The sequence below is a fragment of the Lepisma saccharinum genome, chromosome 3 (assembly GCF_977018435.1).
Source record: "Lepisma saccharinum chromosome 3, izLepSacc3.1, whole genome shotgun sequence".
NCBI classification, from domain to species: domain Eukaryota; kingdom Metazoa; phylum Arthropoda; class Insecta; order Zygentoma; family Lepismatidae; genus Lepisma; species Lepisma saccharinum.
In genome coordinates, this window is record NC_139231.1 from 87,159,370 (window position 1) to 87,184,692 (window position 25,323).

Below are 25,323 nucleotides of genomic sequence, written 5' to 3' on the forward strand. Positions count from 1 at the left end.
ACAGAATGCCAATTTTGGGAGTTTTGGGAGAGAGAAAAGAAGGTAAGAAATTGTAGCATTATTATAATTCAAAGTTTTGTGGCTGGTGTCACAAATCTGTAGCTTGGCACTGGAATAACTGAAGTTCAATACTTGATGGGTGTGGGAATAACAATTTTTTGGATGAAGTGGAAAACTTGATAATCTGGGGCATAAAGTCATATTTTGGAACACTAGCAGTTTACAATTTTGTCCGAATCTGCCAAACTAATAATTATGAAATCACATGAAAAGATCATAATTTGCCCTGAAATGGGATTCATAGTTGCATGCAGGGGTGCCCACGGGGGGGGGGGTTTCATGACGTGCCAGCATCATGAAAATTTTTGGGGGGAACAAAATTTTATAGTTTAGTTACCAATTCTATATACCTTCACACAAAAAGGGGGATTGGTTCCTTTGATTGACTTGTTATTGATTTTTAGTTTTCTTTGCAATTTTTATAACTTAGATGAAGTTCAAGTTGCAAGATATATTTGTGTCTGTTTCACACCATTGACCTAAGTGATATTGGTGTAGGAGAATACTAATTTACATATATACATTCACACTAAAACTAATGCTTCAGACTTTAAGAAAAGCCATGCCCCTTTTTACCACGATTGCTTTTCTTTTTAACCGAAAAAAGTTCGCACAGGTGGTCTTTGTGATTCCTCGGCACTCAAGTTCCTTCATTAGCTTTTCCACTGGCATTTCCCCATCTTCGAGTAAATCGTGGTATATCTGTAACACTTCCACATCCTCTCTTTCACGTGACGAGAACTTCCATCCATCCAGATTATCTCCTGCTTCTTCATTGATTGGCGATCCATTTTCGCTGTCTTCTCGTTCACTGTACTCTTCACCGGGGCTCACTGCACTATGTTCGTGGACACATTCATCCTGTTTGAGGAGTGTCACTGGATCAGTTTGTATGGCGACCGACACTAACTCCCTCCTTTGTTCGTCTTCGGCTTGCCTTATTTTTAATAGTTTTGCCGTGACGCTTTGCAAAATTCGGAACTGGCCGTTCTGCGCTCTTAGAAACCTTTCATGCTCTTCCTTGAAGGCTGTCAGCGTCTGTCCAACCTTCCTTTCCCACAGTGCCAACTCCACCTGTCTTACCTTTTCTTCACCTTGGAATACTTTTCCTAGTGTTTTTATTTGTCTTTCCAGCTCTGTTTTTCGCCAATCTCGAACCACTGACTCCAACTTCCCAAACTCTTCCATCATGATCTTCCTGATTTCTTCCATTCCAGTTTCCTTTGGCGCAAACATGGTCAATCTTTCTACTAAAGTTCCCACATCTTGTTGTACTTGCTTAATTGTCTGAAGTACTTCCGTTTCTTCTTCCCAAAATTTCGTATCTGCAAAGACACTCCCACTCTTATAAGTTTCCTCCAGGTCATTCTCCATCCAATCCTGATTTTCCATACCCATTTCTTTTCTTTCTTCCAAAAAAAAAAAATTCATATATATTTACATTTATATCTATTTAATTTATATACAACTATTTTTCAATATAAGCAAATACAGATTCCCTTTTTCTATCGAGCCCCAGCGTTTGGAATAATATACAACTATTTTTTTTTTTTTTTTTTTTTACAATATGAGCAAAACAGGTTCCCTTTTCTAATCGAGCCCCAACGTTATGGTGCCACTTGCAACAAACAAGGCCGTCAGCCCGTTGCCAAGGCACACGACACACCGGCTCGGTCCCCTCGACAGACAAAGACCGGGCGTTGCTGCCTACCAAATATCTTTCTGTTATTAATATATAAATGCCACGACTACGCTCAGTTCCTGCGGGGCATGAGACCCCGCATCCCAAAGTTCGGGTAAGGGTCTGCTTTTGAATAATAATATAATTAAAATTAAATTTATGCTTACTTAACTAAGACTTCAAAATAAGGTAACCTTTCTCATGCTTGAACTCCATCGTGATCGCACCCGCATCCCACTGACCAGTGAGGACACGCATGCGAGTCGCGATCGAAATCAGCATAATCGATTCTGACGTCCTTTGGATTGATAAAGCCTCCGCCTCACTGACCAGTGACGGCGGGACACCTCACCAACCAAAAGGAAGCCAGTTAATTTATACTTATTAGACAAATTTACTACAAGGAAATACCAATTAACGATTATAAATTTATTTACAAATCCAAATATTAGTTAGGTTGAAAGAAAAAAATATACAATCTTCTGATCAAGAGAAAACTACAATGCCAAAATTAAATTTTTGTTCAAAAATTACTTCCGTAACAGACTGAAACTTGCTTTCAAGTAAAAATACAATCCAGAGAGCTCTCTCTTATACATATATTGTCCATATCCCAGCATAGAACTAACCCAGCTTAACTTGGTTTCAATAAACAAGTGACAAATTATTCAGTAATGATCGACAAAATTTCCATTAACCAAAACCAAAAGAAAAATTACATAAACATCTATCCTTAAATATCTATTCGTGCTTCTGTCATATTTTCACATCTGCATTATGTTCTCTAGAACTCATGAGGTATACTACCCTCTTCGGGGCCAACCTCCAATAACATTCATAACTAAATATAAGGGGAGCCTTTCTCTACCCAATACCAAAGCCATATCTCGGCCACAAAAGTACAAATGTTCACGTGGAATTCCTTAACATAACAGGGGACACTGTCTACCCTTTTTGGCTACTCACATTGCAAAAGCAAAACAATAGACTTTTACATAAACAAATTTCTATAAAAACATATACTCGACCGGTTACCTATTATAACTGTTTCTAAAATATATTTAATATAAAACCTAAATAAGAGAACCCAAATAAACGTTCCGGATACTCAGACTTTAAAAACGGACGTGAACTATATAAGCTATCAGATTTAAAAGACACCCTCTGACCAGAGGTATGCTCTCGGATTTAAGTATCAAAGAAACAAATTTATTTAAATGAACCTCCTGACCAGGAGAATTCAGAATGATTTAAAAATTAAGAAATAATTAACTCGACGAGAAGGATGTATATCTTGAATTTATATCGGAGTCACACTGACCAGTGCCAACTTCGACAGAATTTAAGAATCAAAATTTTAAATTATTGATTAAATATTTATAAATGAATCAAATTATTTATATGCCCGCTAAATCCCCTTTAAGGATCATGCTGACCAGCACAAATCCTGGAAGGTGGCTTACGGAAAACCTCGGACATTGTGGAAGGCAGAGCTGACCAGCCACTCCCCACACAACGCCCGTATTCTCCCAGCCCTGGACCTCGACAAGCGATTTAATCACCAAACGATTCCGGAATCTACTGCTATACTGATTATTTTGCCAGCGAAACGGCTGGTATTTATACTTGCGGGATTGCGCAATTCTATTCCCAAACAAAAGATTTGGACAAACTGAAAAGTTATTTTTAGCATCCAACAATTACCCCTTCCAAAAAGGCATATCCAGAAACACAATGCAAGCTAAACTTATTTACAAACCCGCGCAGCGCCGAACGAAAAAGAACCCATTGTTGTTAAAAAAGGAAAATAATGCTGCTTCAACTTGCTTCGCGTTCTCTTTCACTTGGCAGAAACTGCGTTACAATTTTTAACAAAGATAAAATGTACATTCAAAAGATTAAAACTCAAAAAAATTTATACGAGGGCTATCGAAAAGTAATTTAAATATTAAAAGAAATTTACCAAAATTTTTCAATTGTTACACCGTGTATAGCTGACGGGTGGTGTAATACCTTAATTCCATCCTGACAGTCCGAAATTTTAAAAGTGGTGCAAAATGAGGAAATTATCAATAAGTTTGCTGAAACAACTTTGTAGCGTCAGAGGTTATCATCATATATGTAAAATGTTATTTCAATCAATGTCAGAGTAATATACATACAATATACATGTAAATTCCTATATTGTAAACAATACCTAAAGTAAATATATATATTGATTAAATGTGTGTGCCTACTGTTCACCAAATGTTGTGACCAAAATAATTTGAGTAAATAATACGGCATAAAAGGGGGGGGGGTGAGAATGTTTTACCTTTTGGGGGAGTGCATCATTGACCTTGGGGGGGGGATACACCCCTGGTTGCATGATTTCGTTCATGCAATTGTATTGCCCATACATCAACACATGCTGTGTGATAATTCCTTACCTCCTCTCACTCTCCCATAATCTGCATTCTAGGGAGGAATAAAAAACACTGACTGCTTTGAATAATTTATGTAACTTTTTGTATGGAATAAATTGGCAACGTGGTGTATCCTGAAAATCTTCATTACTCCAACATTTCTTATTTCTCCTTGCACAAAGTGAGTGGTCAGGGTGCAGGGGTGGGGGAGATGCATCATGCCAGAGAGCTTCATTAAAAAAATGGAATGAAGAATGGAAAAAAGGGAAACTATAGAATTAATCATGTTTATTGAAGATGCAACAAATTTTCTTAATGCTGTGACTTCTGTATACGTGAATACAAAGTATTCACTTTAGTATTTAAGTATTAAGTATTTAATACACTGTAATTCAGTTTCGCCTGTGAAGATAAAAATACATGGTTGTCTTTCCATGGCTTTTCCATAAAAGCATGTATTCAAAATGTGAGGAAGACAGAAGATAGATGATTCTCTGATAAAAAAGAGTTTGTTTATTAGACCTAAATGTAAATTTTCCAAACAACTATGCCCTTATACAGAGGTTGTTCGCTTTATATCCGACCATTGTCGACTTGGTGCTGCCACCTGGCGTATCATGCTGGAACTATGGGTCTGCTGGCAGGAGCAGTGTTGTGTCTGACCTTGTAGGTGCGTGAGTGTTGGTAGTGAATGTTATCAAATGGTGACGAAAATCAACCGGTATTGGGAGGGTTACGTATTGGCCCTTTTTCAGGCTAAGTTTTCGTACGTACGCATTGTGAACCTGTATGAAAGGTACCTGGCAGGTTCCAAATGGAAGAAAGTTGTCACAATGGATGAATCATATGTCCATCTCCCTGCTGGTGGTCACATTCGGGCAATCACATACCGTGACATTGACGGCAAGGGGCACAGCAACTTTGTTCATCAGTGCAGGGAAAGTTTCCCTCGTGGCTTTATGGTTGTGAAGGGATTCGGATATGAGGGTAAGTTGATGATACACAAGGTGGACAAAAACGTGAAGGTGAATGCCAGATACTTCCAAGACTCCATTCTGACACCTATCTATCGGAGAGACATCCCACAATTGTATGGAATGGACGCGAACCAGGTGATGATCCATATGGACAAGGCTTCGAGTCATACCGCCAGAACATCACTACGTTTTTATCAGGAAATGGCAGAGGAATTAGGAATTCGTGTCATTCCGTTTGAAGACATTCCTGTGAAAAGCCCAGATGCCAGTCCAATGAATTTTTGCGCATTTGGACTGTTGAAACGACGTCTTCAACAACGCCGCCCGTGCACCCTGGATGGTCTCTGGAAAGCTTGCAGGGAGGAGTGGGACAGAATTCCCATGCCTGTCCTGCGCCGGAGCTTGCTGCAATGGAAACTGCGATGACGGGCGATAGTCCACAATGCTGGGGGTCCAATAGAACATGATCGGTGGTGGCGGCACGGTATCTCTTAAAGTGGGTACCCATCAAACATGGTCGGATATAAAGTAAATGACCTCTGTATACCTGTCACATTTGATACAACTTTGTCAGAACGAGCATGCTCGCTCCAAGATTACATTTTTATTTATTTATTTTATTTATTATCCTGCGCACAACAGGCACCTGCCCTTTTACAGTGCACAGTAAATGTCTTACATAGGATTTATACACATCAAAATAATATTTGTACACATTTCAGATATAAAAAAAATACATATAGAGGTTATATATATCGTCCTTAAACATTACCGTGGTTAAGAAATGAATCAAACCTTACACAATTACATTCATATATGTATGGATATATATATACACATAAAGAAGGTAAAAATAATAATGATACTAATAATAATAAAAAATAATACAAAATTAAGTACGAATGTTTTCCATTAAATAGCGTTTATACTTAGAAAATTTAGCAAATATGTCCAAGTGTATGCTCCTCTCTAACCATTCATTATACAAGCTACACATTCTTCGCAGGGGAGCCATTTCTGCGGATTTTGTACGGGTGCGGGAAATTGCAAAGAGTTGCTTTCTTGATCGCAACTTTGGATGGGGGACATTGAAAGCTATTTTTGAAAGCAGAGAGGAAGAATCCAATTTGTCGTTAAGAAGTTTGAAAAGAAAAAGGAGCTGATGTATGGTTCTTCTGTTTGCAAGGGAGGTAATGTGTAATTTAATTAGTAATTTGTTATAAGGTGTCATCTTTGGATATGCACCATCTATCCTAAAAACTATATAGCGAGTGAACTTATTTTGAACTTTTTCAATAAGATCTATTTGTTTACTGGTTTGTGGACTCCACACTATAGATGCATATTCTAATTTGGGCCTAACACATAGGTTAAATAATGATAACAACGCTTTATTTTCATTGAATTCTTTTGCAGTTCTCATAATGAACCCCAGTTTTCTATGCGCGTCATTAACAGTCTTTGTGATATGTAACTGAAACGATAATTTATCATCGAACACTACACCAAGATCTGTTATTAAGTTTGCCCTGTCTATTTGTGTGTGCTATTTCGTAGTTATAGTGTATTGGGAATTTCAATCGGGTAAATGTTACGGCCCTGCATTTCTTATGGTTTAGATTAACTTTATTTGCTTTACACCATGCGTTGAGATTTTCGATATCCTCTTGTAATTTAATGGAATCATCTTCATTGTGAATGCTCCTATAGAATTTTAAATCGTCAGCGAATAAGAGTTTCTCGGAATTTCTAAGCTGTTTTGGTATGTCATTAATTAATATTAAATACAACAAGGGACCAAGATTAGAACCTTGAGGTACGCCTGAGCCAGCTACAAATTCATCGGAGCAGCAACCTTGATAATTTACGTATTGTTTTCTGTTTTTGAGATACGAGCACATTAAATCTACGAGGGAAGAGGAGAAGTTACAAAATGCTAATTTTTTCAAGAGAATATCATGGTTTACAGTGTCGAACGCTTTGCAGAAATCTGTGTATATAACGTCTACCTGACCTCTGTTGTAAAGTTCAGTGGAAATGAAGTTTGAAATTTCTACAAGGTTCGTCACGACAGATCTCTTTGGTACGAATCGGTGCTGGTGCGAGGAGAGAATTGGTTTTACGTGAGCAAAAAAGTGTTTATAAAGAATCTGTTCTAATAGTTTAGATGGCGCAGAGAGTATCGCAATTGGTCTGTAGTTTGAAATTTGAGATTTATCTGATGTTTTTGGTATGGGACAAATTTGGGACAATTTCCATTTATCTGGAAATCTCGATGTTTGTATTACAAGGTTGAAGAGTATATGTAACGGATATTTTAGACTTTCACCACATCCCTTGATTACGTAGGGGTGGAATAAGATCAGGCCCTGCCGTTTTTTTAGGTTTAAGGTTATTTATTGCTGCTTCTACTTCAGCGATTGCGGTTTCAGACAAAGGGGTTGGTGGTTCGTAAGAAGATGGTTCCTGTACGTAAACAGAGTGAAAGTGTTTCGCAAACGCTTCGGCAATTGAGTTGTTGCTGTCGAGATCTTGATTTTCATTACAGATAAGTTGTGCGTATGATGGTCGTTTCTTATTTCTTATGAAGGACCAGAATTGCTTCATGTCCCCTGTTTTAACACTAGCTTCAATGCTTTTTAAGTAGTTTGAGTACGCATCCTGAATATTCTTTTTTAGTCTGGTTCGTATATTTTTGAATTTTGCTACATGCATTTGAGTATTCCCTACGTTATGCTTCATTTTATGATGATGTTTTGCTTTGGATGCCAGATCCCTTATAATCTGTCGCGTGAACCAACAAGGGTAGTGGCGGGAGGAGGGGGTTGAAAGAGGAATGCAATGATCAAACACGGACATGACGATCTGATAAAATTTTTCAACGGCAATATTAACGTCTGAGCACAATTTTAATTCTTCCCAATCTATCGAAGTAAATTTTTTATACATACTGTTAAAATCAGCTTTCCTAAAATTGTAGCGTTTCTCGTTTGGTTCCGGATTTCTTGTTTTACAACGTACATGACTTACTTTCAAATATAAAGTAGGGTGATGCTTATCCTCAGGAACGAACAGAGGTGGTTCTTTGGACAATTTTATGTGGTTCAGATTTGTTAGTACTAGGTCAAGCATTTTCCCATAATTATTCCTAATATTATTTTTGTTTTGTAGACCAGTTAGTTGGAGGAAGTTACATAATGATTGACAGGTTTTACTGTTGTTTAATGCTTTGCAATCTGTATCGCGAATTTCCGGAATGTTAAAATCACCAATTATCAGAATCGGACTCCCCGGCGGGCAGTACATAGTTATACAATTGAAAAGAGCATCATACAGGGCACTATCAGAATTAGGAGGTATATAAATTGCACACATATATATATAACTACCAGGAATTGTTCGAACTTTAACTATTATAATATCAATATTTGGATAATCTATTAAACATTCTACTTGAATCGCAATAAGTTCCCTTTTGATTCCAATCATTACACCCTCTCCCAGGTTTTTGTTAGTTTGCAACAATTTACGATCGGCTCTGAATACATTGTACCGGTCATCAAAAAGTTCAGAACTATTATGTGTTGAATTCACCCACGTTTCGGTACAAATGACTACATCATAGTTATTGGCGTTTATAGCCACGTAAAAATCTTTAATTTTAGTACGTAAGCCACAAACGTTCTGGTAGACAATATCCAACAAGTGTTTTTCATGACGTGTGTCATTATTCTGGCCGTCTACAGGGTTTAGAGAGTGTATATTTCTGTTCAGTTTATTTTTGACACAGTAGTTGAATCGAGGTTCTGAACTGTCATTCACTGATAATAACTTACCGGTTTGGACCTCCTGGGCATGGCTACGTTGACCATCTCAGCAGGGGGAGGGGGAGGTCTCCGAATTCTGTGAAGTTCCATGGTTCTGGCGGGTGTTCCACGGAGAAAGGGGGTGGAAAGCAGGCCGATGACCTTCAGCGGATGCACTTGGGGATGGTCCATTTGGTTCTTGAGGGGGAGCAGGTGAATTGTCCTCCAGATCACGTAAGGCGTACTTCTTGTTGTTCACTACTAAATGGCGAAAGCTCAGATGTGCCCTGTGTCCTTGTCTCCGTGCGTCGTGCATGTACGGCAGCAACTTTTCTCTTTCCCGCCGAACCGACGAAGAGTAATCATTGTCAATAAATATTTTAGTTCCTTTCAAGGTTGTCCTATTTCTGATTATTTCCTCTTTCTTCTTGTATCATAAAAAACGACACACTATGGGACGGGGGCCACGTGATCGCTGAATGTTCACACGATGCGCTCTCTGGATATCATCATCATGGAGGGTCACTTTGAGTTTGCTTTCGACGATATCTTTCACCTTACGTTCCGAAGCGTTCCAGTCCTCTCCAGCATCTTCCTCCACACCAAAAAACACGTCCTCTGTTCTCTTGATCGTCGATTCTATGTTCCCACCAGTTTGTGTAATCGCTCAGGTCGTACACACGCTTTTCCAGAACATTTACACGGTTTTGCATGTTGTCCACCCTCAGCAATATCTTATTTAAAGTGTCCCCGAGTTGGCGAACTTCGTTGCTCAAAGTCTTGTTGCTCTCTTGAAATTCAGACTTGAGATCCTGAATCAAACTTTTGAGCTCTTGTAGATCATCTCCAGGCCCTGGATTTTGCTCGACACCCCCCACAATGAGTAGGGTTAGCAACAACACCATACGCAAGATACACTTTCTGAAGACCGCAGTTCTGTTTTGCTTTCGACACTTTCGGGCTCGCTCGGGTGAAATACATTGCTATAGCCAGGCGCCACTGAACGGTGCACACACGCATTGTCCCCGGACACTTCAACCAGCGGAGTTCAACAAAAACACGTCTGTCCTCAACGACCTTTAGATTATATAAACTCCAAGTCCCATGGTCTTACATGGAAAAGAACATGACCAAAACTGAAACACAACACTGTCAAGGAACAATAAAGAAAGAACCCAAACACCCAGGAATCTTCCAGGGTCATCACTAGAGACCGGATTTGAAAGGGGAAAATTTTACTCTAAAATGGACCAGAAAAGGAAATGAAGAAGGATTATAGTTTATTTTTGCACTCCACTAAAAATATTATTTTAAATTAAAGCACAATGCATGCAATTCGCATATAAAAATGGATACATTAAATTTCGTATGAAGTAAAGTAAAAAATGCAAGAAATTTAAGTTTACTTTTTCATATATGAATGGTATATATTGTGCTTTCATTTAAAATAATATTTTTTAGTGGAGTGCAAAAATAAACTACAGTCCTTTTACGTTTCCTTGTTTTGTTTTTTTTTAAGGTAAAGCATAGCGAATAATCTTACCATCCATTTCGATGAAATCTTCCTTGAAACAGCTTACCACATTCCATAGCTTGCTGCCGCTTTTACCTGGCTTCGCCATTTCACTGACACTCAATACTGTCGTTACTGTCACACAGTAAAGTTAAACTATTGTATAAAAACTTCACAATAAAAGTCTAAATCTAGCAGATAAGTACACTTTCAACTCAACAGACATGCCATTACAATGTGTTTGCTACTGCTTAAGCCCAGATCGCATTGTTGCAACAATTGCTGCAAAGTGCTCCCAATACTCATGGAGGGAAGATAAGGTGAAAAAAGGAACTTGTTCTTTCTTTTCTCTAAGCTGCACCAAATAAGACAATTGTTGAATGTTTTGTTTAGGGAAAATACAGTCCTACGAAATATTTGATATCTTGTCAATCAAGGGACCAAGGAAGATGTTTTTTAAAAAGGGAATCTAGACTGAAAAACTAGTAAATAAAGGGACCAGAAAGGAAAATGTATTTAAAAAGGGAAATCAAATCGATGTGATCTTGTTGGTGGAAGATAATTATCAACACTCTTGTTATTTATTCCATGATTCGTGTTGAAAAATGAAAAGAGGAATTCCCTTTAAAATCCAGCCTCTCTATTCATCACACAAATTTCTTCCGATGGATACTAAGAAATTCCCTTCCTAAGCTTAACATATAAAGCACAATTTTACAAATACTATGGCTAAATCTTCAAAACTTTTTTTGTGAAGGGAAGTTGGTTCAATGGTAAAGTGATAATATGCAGAATATGCTACTGGTAAGTACTAAAAATATGTGCATGGCTGAAGCTTCATAATGTAGAAATCCCATTACAGTATTTCTAATGGTTTTCATGTTGTAAGGGTTGCATGATCTTGAGACACTGTATGAAAGAATCATCACAAATTACATGTATGATTGGATTAATTGTGATATTGGATGGTTATTTCATACTTCATCTTACTTACCTTTTTTAATTATGATTAGAGCTTGGAAGTTGATAACCTATTTTTTTTAAAAAAAATGACCTAAAAATTCTTCACTCTTAAAATGAAAGCTTGATTTTTTTTTCATAAATTACAAGAGAGTAATAGTTTTTCTTGTGTGTACATATTGCTTGCATTCTAGAATTATTTCTCTTGTAGTCTACCATTATTACAAGCATAAAAACACAGTTTTGCATTGTGACATTTCAGGAGAACACATGCTCCTTCAACAGACATTTATTTTTAGTTTGACTAAAGATAGTTATAACAATGTGTTTTTATGATTGTAATAACCGTAGACTACAAGAGAAATAATACAAGAGCGTAGTTGAATAATTCGATAAAACCTGTTGTTTGGTGGTTTAAACTACCGAAGGAAATGGAGGGGGAAAGCAATTAAGTGCTAATGTAGTTTTCTTTATATTTACTTCAAGGTTACATAAAATACACCACAATGTTTTTCTGTGCAAGTCATTCACCTCCTTTCACAACCTTGCACAATACATCGGTCAGTAGAAAATATGGTTGTATTTCACGTGCATCAGATTATAATTTTTTTTTTATATTGTGACTAATTGTACTTTAAAGCCATAGATTAAAGCAATAATAGTGGCCAGCAAGGGAACCTCAAAGTAGTTTCACACAAAGTATTTTAAGTTTGGCGGAGGAATAAAATTTAATGCAATTAATTATTTAATCCATTGCCAAACATTTCAGTTAAAAATAATATTGTGCTTTTGCATAGACTGTATTTTTTATTATATTATATGGCAAACTTGCTAAAAAGTCCATGCTAGCAAATGCATTTAAAATTCACAAAACAACAGAGAAGGAGAAAAGGAAATCTCAAAAATGAAGAAAAATGCAAACGCTGCAGAAATTGCTGAAAAATGACCTAAATGCCAAAAAAAAGCTGAAAAATGAGAAATAAAAATAATGTTTTCTGATTCTAACTAAAGGGAAACTGACTGCTACAAGGTTTAGCATTGTTTTCAAGGGTCTGAAAAAAAAAGATAATTTTTCATCAACTTCTGAGCCATAATTATGATAAAGCTCACATCCAACATAAAAACACTTGAATAATAGAAGAAGTTATTAAGTACAAATTCATTCACTCTGTTCATTAGTTTGGAAATTGGGCTTACCAAAACTTTATTGTTGAGAATATGTGCTAGTGGAAGCCAATTGTAAACTTCAGTGAAGAGTTCAGACATCTGTGATGTGTACTTTGCTTTCACTTCACCTTCAAATCCATACATCTGGTTCATTGTTTGACTTTCATGATTGCCTGTAGTGAAAAATAAAAATGAACAATGGATAACCTTCAAAATATAGTATGTACTACATGCTGATCAGCATTAAACTTTGTTCAATACATTAAAAAACTGGCACAAATACAGTAAACACTAAAAATGTCATCTGTAAGGTACTGTCAGGGTATATTCTAGTGTTTATTTTCAGAAGTCAAATTTTCTGAATATACTTAAAATAGATTATTTTTTAAAGAAAAATCACTAAGAGAAATAAGTCGGACCACAACAAACTACACACACCCAAAAAAGATATGGAAAATTGCAGAGGTCAGAACAATAACTAGGGCAATAAAAATGGAACATTATTGAGGGTAACAAATAATTAATAAAGACTCCCGTTATTCTGGATTTCTCTACTGAGAAATATGAAAATAAATTGCTTGAGAATCTCATAGTTATTAGATATGTGGGACTTCGTGCAAAGAAAAAGTTAATTCAAAGTTAATAAAACATTAACATGTAAGAAGACTCTGTTAGAGGGTGTATATATTTTTTTATACCATAAATTCTGCCTTGGTCAGTATTTTATTTTATTAACATGGAAGCAAGGCTTAACAGTGTGAATTCCAAGATCCTCAGAGGGGTAAAATTTAAGCACATGAGCATATTGCAATGGGGTTGGTCAGACAAAGGTAACTGTATGTGGCAACATGATAGTTGTGTCAGACAGGCCACTGTCCTTCCATTTAAATGCATCGAGAATTCAACGCTGGACATGTTATTAAATTGTTTGTTTTATTTTAACCTGAGAAATTTTGTTGGAACACAATAGATGAATAATCAGTGCATTTAAACTAGGACTTTAAAGAAAGATGATCATCAACAACAGAAAATATATCGGAACTAAAAAAAAAACATTAAAATTTGCATAGTATTTTTTACATCACAATTTTCACTATGTAAGTGCTTTATTGTTGAGAGAATAATACATAATAATTCCATACGACTGTGCTTTTATTTTCATAGCTGTTGTTAATCCTTTTTTTATATGACATCACACATTTTGACACCTTCGTTATTAAAGCTTTTCATGGGTTAAATAACTTAACTACCTTAAAATAAATTAAAATGCGTGAAAATATAAAACCAGGATTCCTTTGTAGTTATTTATGTCAACATTTAAGTATTGCCTGGTGAGTATATACTAGTCATAGGTAATGGGAATAAACATATAAGCAGGAGGGGCCCTTCCAAAAAGTATGAGAAATAAGCATCTAATATAAGATGAGATAAAAATTAAATGAAGTGCATTAATGAAGACACTAACCTCTAGACATGTGAAAGTGTTTTGGATATAACAACTTAAATCCAAACAATGTGAATATGCACTCCACAGAAAATGAGCCTCGATCAACAAAGTCTCCATTGAATAACTGGATATGGTTAAGGAACACAGGTTTACTATTTGGAACATACCTCAAGTGTCCAGAGACAACAAAAAAATATTTATTTGTGAAATAAATACCTTTTGATTAAATTTGTTATTTTGCATCCACAACAGTTTAAACTTTCATGTTTTTTTTCCTTTTACTTAAAGTTCAATACGTGATAAACACTAATTTGCATACATAAAGTAAAAAAATGAAAATTCATTATGTTAAAAAAAAGGTAGAAGTAAACTTGGAATTAAATTAATTACTGCAAAATCTTGTTTTGAAGGATACATAAGGATTTGTTTCAGAAGGAAGGCCATTCAAATCAAAAATGCTCATGAGATCGTAGAACTGTCCATGAACATCCCCACACACAGTGAACTTCTGATTGTCAGGAATGTCTATTTCTACAAGTGAAGGCTGTGATGCAAACAACTGCTTTACATCTAAAAGGATCTGAAATGCAAAATGTATCTGAACATTAACATGAAAATTATAAGAGTAGATACAACATTTAACACAATATGAACATTACAACTGCAATTAACTTATGAGGTGTTTCATAATGTTCTTCTGCCTTACAAAGGTACATTACATGTATGTTTGAATTAACTTCATGGGGGGGGGGGGGAGGAGCACACATAAGAGCACATATGGGCCTCTCATTAGCACAGTGGTAATGTTCTGTGCACTTTAGTAACTGTGGGTCCAGTACTGATTAGCATAGCTGAGCATAAGTGAACTTAAGAGGAAGAGAAAAAAAAACTCATATTTTTTTTTCACACAATGTGTGTACCACAGATGATACACACATCAACATTACATATTCCTGTTCTTGCCACACCCATAACAACATGTGTATGGGCCTAGGACAGAGGTCTCCAAACTCCTAGAGCCATTGAGCCACTGCCTAAGGTTGAAAATACATGGCAAGCTACTAGTGTGGCTTGAATTTTTTATGATCATTTCTTGGTTTTAAAAATTTGAGTATGGGTAATCAAATTATGATTTTTAATTTCTCTGCAACATACAGATAAAACATGTAAATACTTTTCTTACAAAACGCAGTAAAATTAGAAAACTTCCCTCCTAATCTTTATCATATTTCTTCTTACAGGGTTCCTACATAAAATCATGCATTTTTTCCCAGGACTTTTCAAGGATTTTCTACAATTGCTCCAAGACAAGTGTAGAAAGTAAGCATGGCAAAATACACATCATTACATATTTCCTTTTATTAAAAAAAAATAGTTCTAAATTTTTTTAATGCAGACTCCCAACTCCCTTACACCTGCTCCTTTCCACACCTTTCATTTCTTAGTATAATGAAGGTTATTTAATTTTTCAATAATACAGAAAGGTAGAAAAAATAAACACAAGTATATATAAGTTTATAAAAAATTACCATCTTGTATTACAAATAAACAAGAATAATATCCTTGGAATATTTAGGATAGCAAACCCTTTTTTTTAACCTTTATTATTATCATCATATTTTCTACCTCTGAGCGATACAAAATAATACGAAAGTGTGGGGCATTATACTTCAATCACAAAAATAAAACTTATCACAAAACTATGACTACAGTACCCAGCAATGTGACATAAGTAAATAAACCACTGTCATGACACTGGCATATATACCGTGCGTCCATTTCGATCTGCAGCCGAGAGATCGGGAGAAGCATGGCGGGCGGCACTGACGGAGATGCCGACATTTGCGGCCTGAAATGCCCGCTTATTTTTATGGACATATGCAGACATTTATATAAATATTGCAAAACGAGCACTAACCTGTGTTATAAGAGTATGGTTTTAATTTTAGTAGCTTAGTGACTGTATGTGCCGATGATTTTGACACGCCCACCTCTTGTGAAACACGGCGTAGAGGTTTGTTTGGAGAACGTTCTAACGCTGCACCAATATCATCGAGTTTTGCTTCGGTTAGAATCCGTCGGTTTTGGCTTACGTGTTTTAAAATTTAACGATACAGTTTCTCGTAATTTAAGGACAAGATATCTAACCGTATCTCTGTGTGGAGTTGAAACGCATGGGAATTTCTGTACAAATTACCTACACACGTCTCTACACGAGTTTGTTTTCACGTAGGTACGTGTCATACATAAAAAATCTTTGTTCTAACGTGAATCTTGCGGCTGGCATTCCAATCGTCTCACTGACACGTCACACATACACACTACAATAACACAAACAAGTAACTGCAAGTACCCAAGAATAACACTCTTGCGCACAGTACGAAATTAACACGCTCTTGGTTTACATTGATCGCCACTATATTTACGACTCTGTCTTTATCTAGTCGCGAAGGAACAAAAAACTCGAGCTCGGATATTTCGGATTGCGAGGAAGCTCACGAAAACCATTCACTTTTATCGGTTTCGTCTGAAGTGTAATCCTGATACAGTGTTGCACATTCGAAACCTCCAAACGATTCCCATCGCCACAAAACTCTTTCAAGGATATAAACTTAAGCAGGACGTTACTGATCAAAACCATGATTAAAATGCTTTTTTATCTGTGGCTCTTAACATCGTTTCTATAGCGTATTTATTTGTGTATATAAGAGCAGAACTTGGATGAATTACAGAAGAACTTTTGCGTGTTATAACACAGGTTAGTGATCGTTTTGCAATATTTATATAAATGTCTGCATATGTCTATAAAAATAAGCGGGCATTACAGGCCGCAAATGTCGGCTTCTCCGTCAGCGCCGCCCGCCACGCTTCTCCCGATCTCTCGGCTGCAGATCGAAATGGACGCACGGTAAATGAAAACTTATAGTAATTCATACAAATAAAATGGGTCAAAGGAATTTCCAGGACAATCTCCAAAATTCCAGGTAAAGCTTGGAAAAATGTGAAATTTCATAACATTTCCATGCCTGGAAGGAATATTTTAAAATTCCAGGTTTTCCAGGACATGTAGGAACCCTGTCTTACCATGTTAATGTGAAGGCTGACACTAATTTTCATCCAAAATATTTGTTAGACAGGAGAAATAAGTTATGGCAGCCATTAAAAAAGAATTGTCCAGATATGCATTTGTCAGTCCGTTTCCCTACCTGGGGTCAGAGGCGCAACCACAATTTTTTTTGTCGGGGAGGGTAGGGGAGCCAGTACCAGGAGGATAAACGCCAAATATTATTGGCATTTTTTCCTGGTAGTTTTTCAACACGTTCAATTTCACATTAGCTATTAATGAAACCAAGCAAATAAACTGTATTTTTGGAAGACAAAAATTAGGAATATAATTCTTTGTGTACATACGACATGTGTCACTTTCATGTAGTTATGTTTTACACATATGCAGCATGGAGCAACGTAAAATAAGAAAATACACATGCAACATGACACTAAATTGTGCACGTGTTCAATGTTTCATTAATACATATATACAAATAAATCAATTCATCCATCTCGTAACAAACCAAGAGCAAAAATGGTATAAATTGTTCCTCACATGATGTGTGCGCTCCTTTTCCTCAAAACAATTGTTAATACATTTAGGGACTCCTCGATGGCGCAGTGGTAACATCGCCGCCTTGTATTCAAGGCGATCCAGGTTCGATACCCGGTAGAGGCACATGGCACAGTGGTTCGGATCCCACTATAAACTGTAAGTCCAATCCCGATTAACCTTTCTGTGCATAAAGTAGACTTAAAACAACAAATCCAAATCCAATCATACATTTAAAATGAAACTGATTAGCAGCAACAGTCTCAAGTACATATTTGGTCTTACTTCTCTCTCTAGTAATATACAATGAATTACAGGAAAGAAAAAACATTGCGAGTGAAGCGAGCAAGAAAATATTTAGATCCAATTTTTGCAAACTGAAAGCAGTATTGAATTAATAAGGTGCAATGGCATTCTCTCTTTTACAACTTTTCTCATTTAGATCGTTCGGTGCCCAGGTCAGACTCCTGCCACCCCCTAGCTATGACTCTGAACTTGATGAGACCGTAAGAAAAGCAGGTATTGAGAGTGAAGTGAGCAAGAAAATTTTACGAAACATATATTTATTTGCATAAAATTTGAAATCCAAGGGGGGGGGGATTGTCCCTCTGTGCACCCCCTGCAGTTGGTATTGTCCATCTGGAAGAAAAATTTAAGAAATACTTGAAAACTAATTCCATCTTGAGTATCATTTTGTCCAGCTACTCTTAGATTCTGCTAGCATTCCTTTTCCTTACTTTAATGTTTGCCACCTTGCTCCCCCTACAATTGGTTCCCCCCTGTAGTTGCGCCACTGCTTGGGGCTTCCCAGATGGCATGGTGGTAACGTTGTCGCATTGTAATCAAGGAGCCCCAGGTTTGATACCCGGTGGAGGCACATAGCGATACGGATTTCACTTTATACTGTGGGTTCAGTGCCAATTAACCTATCTGTGCATAAAATGAACTTAAAAACATCAAACTCAAGTTTCTGAACCTGTTTTTTAATTACCTTCATGTTCGAGAATAAATCCTCAAACGTGACCAACACCTTCACTAGTAGTGCAATTCGAGCCAGAACAGGATAATTTTCCTTGGACACAAAAGGCCCTTGATTTATTGGGGTTATTTTACTTTGCTTTTCTGCTACTTTAGGCTAATCGTGAAGATGAGGATGATTGATGATATGATAAAATTGCTGAAGGCATACTTACAGAGAACATGCATGCCTAGATCAGGATTCAAACCCGGGAGCCTTGGATTCGTAGCACGCTGTGCTAACCACTCTGCCACAGATGTTCGCAAATTGCTCTTTAACTTGACACTTGTATTCACTACAGTAGGCTTGTGATTAGCACTGTTTTCCAGTTTCATAGCGTCATTCATTTTCCATAACTTTCCATGCAGTGCTTGTTGGTGAATAATATGGTGGTAGGATACAAATTGAGGTAAGCATTCATTCACCTTTGCAGCACAATCCCACAAGTCCTTTAGTGTCTCCAACCGTAGCTGGAGCACCATCTGTTGTCAAACCTCTTTGCTTACAGTAGTATTTTACGAGGAAATACATGTTTTAATCTTCGAATACATGACCTATCCCGTACATGCCCTTTTAGAATGATGATCTTCATCAGATCTTCTTTTATTTTGAAATTCCTAAAAACAATTCTCAAGAAAACCGCTAATTAAACAGTAACAAACACATCTGTACATTCATGAAGTGGAAGTGAAAAATATTGGGAGCTATCCAAATCACTTTTCATAACCTCAATGCATCACATTTCTGTGTTGGCAGAAAGCTGAATAGATTTTATGACAGAAATTATTTCACTTGTATTTTTAAAATTAATAAACAAAGTCTTATTTTATCACGTTCCCTTCATAACATGATTTTTCTCCTGATCGATGATGCATGAAACAATGTAGGATACCTCAGTTCCTGCTTTTCTTAAAAAAAAAAAAAAACAATAACTGATTTTCTCACAGCAGCTTGAGGAAGAAAACTTTTCAATTTTCAGTTTTTGCATGAACTGTTTTGTAATGCCTTTCAATGTTTCCTTCCATTACCAAGGCTATAATTGCTTTAAACAACAAACAGTTTTAAGAAATAATCCTCCTTCCACTCCGATTGAAAATAATATTTCTTTTGATTGTGTGTTTTTTCTTACACTCGCTATTATTTTTTCAACCTTATACCAGACACAAGACTATCACCTGAAACAAACTACAATTCCTGAAAGTATACATGAGACATACCCTTCATTTGTACTATCAAACCACAGCACGAAGACGTGATTTTTCCCGAAGTTTTGCTCAAATATTGCTGCGCTTATTTGGTCTATTCTAGCCAAACTCTTCACGAGTTACTGGAAATGACCTCGCGAGCTACCCGTAGCTTGCGATCGACGGTCTGGAAATTCCTGGCCTAGGAGAACATGGATTTGGTGCACCAAATCAGCATATCATAATGCACTTCAGTCTCTTCCTATTGCTTAATTTATTTGAATTCACTTGCCACCAATTTGAATTAAGTGTACAAGTTTCATGCTTCAACAATGGCTGTTTCAAACCAAAAAGTGTCTGCACAAAATGAAACTGCCATGTAAATAAATACAATAGCTGTGCTCTTTACTACCCAATAATAATAAACGGCTTTATTAAAGCAAGCATGTTTCAGCGTCATGGGCTGTTCTTACAACCAACCCTTGTCCATAGGAAAGTGACAAAGAGAATTAAAAAAAAAAAAAATCATGAGTCTTGCCTTGACCAGTATGAGAAATTTAGTAACCAATCCAAAATTTTATCAAATTGAGACACAAATAAGTTTTCACCATAAATTTTAAAAAAGTTTTTGAATTTCTTAATGCTAGAAAATAAGATGTCTGCATTTTCCTGGAGGTGTAAGTGTGCTGAATGTTTCAACACAGCTCCAAATTGAAGTCATAGACAACATTGTTATTTGCTTTAAGTGAAAGTTTCGATCAGGATTTTTGTAAAAATAAGATAAATAAAGTGCATTAATGAAGACACAGGATCAATTGCGTAGAAGTTAGTATAGAAATAATTTTAAAAAATACATTTAGATCTTAACACAAATTTTAGGTAATGGGTGAAGAGGGGGGAGAGGGCTGACCTTCTATAATTAAAAATGTACCACACCACCACCACAGAAAGAACTATGAAAGAGGTGAAATTTTGCATTGGCCAGGGGCAGTGACGTTTTAAATCTACACTAGGTGTCAACTGAGTTTACTGCGCAACGGTATGTTAATTTATGTCAGTTATATCATGCTGCATCTGTGGAACAAATACCTTAAACTCAATGTTTCTTTTGCACAGAATGTACACCCCACAAAAATTTTGGTCTTTGTCAGGTGAAATTCAAATATGCATAAACTATGAGTTTTCTTCATCTCACCAAGTGAAGTCCAGCAGTTCACGTGTAATAATCTTCATAACACTCCGCTCACCCCCGGAAAAAAAAATGGAACACATGAATTTCCCTTAATGGCAATTTCACATCTGAACTTGATACTTGTATCAGTTTCTTTACATAAAAAGTGTTTAGAACTACTGTCTACTTTCCTGACAAGATATTAATAATATTGTATGTATTCATAAGGAAGTAAAATCTGATGATCATCTGTGAAATGAGATAGTCAAATAAAACACTAAAAAAAGAAGGTAAGTACAATTACTTTATGTTGGAAGTAGAGCATTTCTCAAAGTACTGAAGTAACTCTGCTGCTGTATACTGTACCTTGTAGGCATACTTGCGATGTAGTTTGTTTTGTTCCTTATAAGCTTCCATTAATTCAATCATAAATTCTTCTGTTACTTTCCCATCTTCAAGTTTAGGTCCGAAATATTCATCTTCAATAGCTGGAAAGAAACAGACGGACTTAAACATTTACACATGCTGTTGATGAAATGAAACATGATGCTGTTTAAAGGCATTCAGATTTAATTACTTCTCAGCATCTGCCATACACCTCATGACACTTCAACTGTAAAAAACTTCTTTTTTTTTTTCTAATGGAGACTTTTACACACCCATGCCTCCATGTCATTACCAGTCCAGTGTTGCAAAGACCATGCGGTGTTTCCACAGGGTGGTCACTCTAGGACCATGATAAAATTCAAGTATAATCCAGGTTTTCAAGGCAAATTTTCCAAAAATTCAAGGGTACAAGCAGATGTTTTCCCTATCTCAACCTTACGTATTACCGCCTCTCACCACCCACACACATGCATGCACAAGTATATTAACAACATAAAGGATGTGTTGAATTCCAATGTATCCAAAAATTCTAATTCAATTAAATTAAATTGTATATATAGAAGGTGGCGTAGGCAAATGGAAAATTTTGAATCTAGGATTAGCAACACTGTAGCACCAGCATTTGTTCGGGACCGATGCGACATCACTGAGCAAGCTTTGCATTTAGTAATGATGATGCATGGGAGAGGTGCGGAACGTGCGTTCGTTGTGAAAGCATTTTATAAGAATGGTGATATTATGACTGCAGCACAAAGGGTATTTCGGCAGCATTACCAGCTAGGATGTCATGGTCATGTCCCATCAACTCACGCGATTACAACCTGGGTGCATAATTTCGAAAAAAAACTGGTTCAGCCTTGAAGGAGAAGCCCCCTGGTGGCGTTCGAAGGGTACGTACCCCAGATAATATGGAATCACTTCAAGTTTCCATTGAGAGGAGGTGCTTCATTCGACCACATGCATCAGCGCTACAGTTGAGTCGAAGAAGTGTACAAAGAATAATGCATGATTGATTGGTTGGTTGATTTGGTGTTTTAAGTCCACTTTATGCACAGTAAGGCTAATCGGGACTGGACCTACAGTTTAAAGTGGGATCCGAACTACTATGTGCCTCCACTGGGTATCGAACCCAGGACCCCTTGATTACAAGGCGATGACTAGAATAATGCATGAATTACAGTTCCACACCTATAAGTTACAGACTGTGCAGCAATTACATCCTCACGACCCTGTGTTGCGTAAGGGTTTTTGTGAACTGGTGTTGGCTAAGGTTAACGAGGATGTCAATTTCCTTAACAATTTGTGGATGTCAGACAAAACCCATTTCCACCTTAGCGGCTACGTTAACAGGCTGAATTTTAGTTACTGGGCAAAGGAAAATCCTTGTCAGCTTTACGAGCATCCATTACATAGCACCAAGGTTACAGTATAGTGTGCAGTGTCGTATCATGTCATGGTGTCATCGGCCCTTCATTTTTTGAAAGTGAGGAGAGCATTGCAACTACAGTGACATCGGCTCAGTATGTTGCTATGCTTAAAACATTCTTTCCACGGAAGTTGCACATCTTGACATCGAAAACATGTGGTTTCAGCAGGACGAAGCTACGTCACATACTACTCGACAGTCGATGGAGGCCATTCGCAAATTGTTTCCAAGGTGGGTCATTTCACATAACCATGATATTCCATGGATCTCAGTGTTTGAGATTTCTTTCTGTGGAGACATCTGAAAAGCAAAGTGCACAGCACACATCCTGTAACCAACGCTGAACTGAAACAGAAGACTGAAGAAGAAAATCACTGGCATTCCTTGAGACATGATACATTCTAGAGTTTCCACAGCAGACTATTAGAATGTGTACACCGAGATGGAACACATCTTTCTGATGTCATCTTCAAGAAGTAAAGTGACATGTAAGTGCCATAGTTAATGCATTTCAATCATGCATAATCTGTGCATGCATTTTCATGCATTAAATATATATGTCTGTCTGTCTGTCTGTCTGTCTGTCTGTCTGTCTGTCTGTCTGTCTGTCTGTCTGTCTGTCTGTCTGTCTGTCTGTCTGTCTGTCTGTCTGTCTGTCTGTCTGTCTGTCTGTCTGTCTGTCTGTCTGTCTGTCTGTCTGTCTGTCTGTCTGTCTGTCTGTCTGTCTGTCTGTCTGTCTGTCTGTCTGTCTGTCTGTCTGTCTGTCTGTCTGTCTGTCTGTCTGTCTGTCTGTCTGTCTGTCTGTCTGTCTGTCTGTCTGTCTGTCTGTCTGTCTGTCTGTCTGTCTGTCTGTCTGTCTGTCTGTCTGTCTGTCTGTCTGTCTGTCTGTCTGTCTGTCTGTCTGTCTGTCTGTCTGTCTGTCTGTCTGTCTGTCTGTCTGTCTGTCTGTCTGTCTGTCTGTCTGTCTGTCTGTCTGTCTGTCTGTCTGTCTGTCTGTCTGTCTGTCTGTCTGTCTGTCTGTCTGTCTGTCTGTCTGTCTGTCTGTCTGTCTGTCTGTCTGTCTGTCTGTCTGTCTGTCTGTCTGTCTGTCTGTCTGTCTGTCTGTCTGTCTGTCTGTCTGTCTGTCTGTCTGTCTGTCTGTCTGTCTGTCTGTCTGTCTGTCTGTCTGTCTGTCTGTCTGTCTGTCTGTCTGTCTGTCTGTCTGTCTGTCTGTCTGTCTGTCTGTCTGTCTGTCTGTCTGTCTGTCTGTCTGTCTGTCTGTCTGTCTGTCTGTCTGTCTGTCTGTCTGTCTGTCTGTCTGTCTGTCTGTCTGTCTGTCTGTCTGTCTGTCTGTCTGTCTGTCTGTCTGTCTGTCTGTCTGTCTGTCTGTCTGTCTGTCTGTCTGTCTGTCTGTCTGTCTGTCTGTCTGTCTGTCTGTCTGTCTGTCTGTCTGTCTGTCTGTCTGTCTGTCTGTCTGTCTGTCTGTCTGTCTGTCTGTCTGTCTGTCTGTCTGTCTGTCTGTCTGTCTGTCTGTCTGTCTGTCTGTCTGTCTGTCTGTCTGTCTGTCTGTCTGTCTGTCTGTCTGTCTGTCTGTCTGTGTGTGTGTGTGTGTGTGTGTGTGTGTGTGTGTGTGTGTGTGTGTGTGTGTGTGTGTGTGTGTGTGTGTGTGTGTGTCTATATATATATATATATATATATATATATATATATATATATATATATATATATTCGTGCATTTATGTCAATTGAAATTTTCCCATTTCCCTGCGCCACCCTGTATTTAAAATATTTAATTTAAGGTACTGAGTTTACATTCCCCATACTCGGACTCGAAATACATTTCAAACAGAAGTCACAAATGTTATGGGATATATTGATATACAAAAAAATGTTAATTGTTCAAGAATTTCAAACTCAAATTTACCTAATCAACTTCAAGTTATCTAAATCTTGCAATAATCTTCTGTCTGTCACATAGATTATTCTGTTTTACTTTCCATGCAACTTATTTCGCTTCCTTGATAAAAAATAAAAGCTAAACTGTAAAATGCCTCAGGGCATTTATATATATGTATAAAATTAATGGGATTTAGATTAATAAAAGTTGTAATTTTTCACATCTACGAAGAAAAATTCATGTAGAATTCACGCATAATTCCAGGAATTCCCGGTGAGTAGCCACCCTGTTCCAGAGCCCTGAAAACTTGCACTACCTAATTTACACAACACTGGATTATCATGAATATCTGTGCAATTTTTATTTCTTTTACAATTTTTGCGGACTATTTTTATTGATGGTGAGCAGTTAATAACTCTAGTGCATGATGGTTCTGTTACTTTAGGTAAAAATCTCAAAAAAGCTCCAGCAACTAGTTATCAATTTCTTCTTTGTAAACAGTCTCTTCCTGAAATACAAGTAATTGAAATGCAATAATTTTTCACTATCCATGTTGAGAAATTATATTAGCCAACTACTCAAGAAATATTTGGCCTAGATTCAAGACTTCAATTCTTAGATAAATGTGGGAAGTTGCATGCCCC

General features: G+C 37.1%; 1 protein-coding gene across 2 annotated transcripts in view; it reads right to left on the reverse strand.

Moving 5' to 3' along the window:
- PpD3 (protein phosphatase D3) overlaps window positions 1-25,323 on the reverse strand; it is a 63,941-nt gene that overhangs the window by 27,126 nt on the left and 11,492 nt on the right. For both annotated transcript variants that reach the window (XM_083118974.1, XM_083118973.1), the window contains exons 4-7: window positions 21,357-21,478; window positions 14,432-14,596; window positions 14,035-14,140; window positions 12,600-12,742 (exon numbers count right to left, since the gene is read on the reverse strand). In XM_083118974.1, coding sequence (XP_082975100.1) covers window positions 12,600-12,742; window positions 14,035-14,140; window positions 14,432-14,596; window positions 21,357-21,478 — 536 coding nt within the window. The remainder of the gene's footprint in view (window positions 1-12,599; window positions 12,743-14,034; window positions 14,141-14,431; window positions 14,597-21,356; window positions 21,479-25,323) is intronic.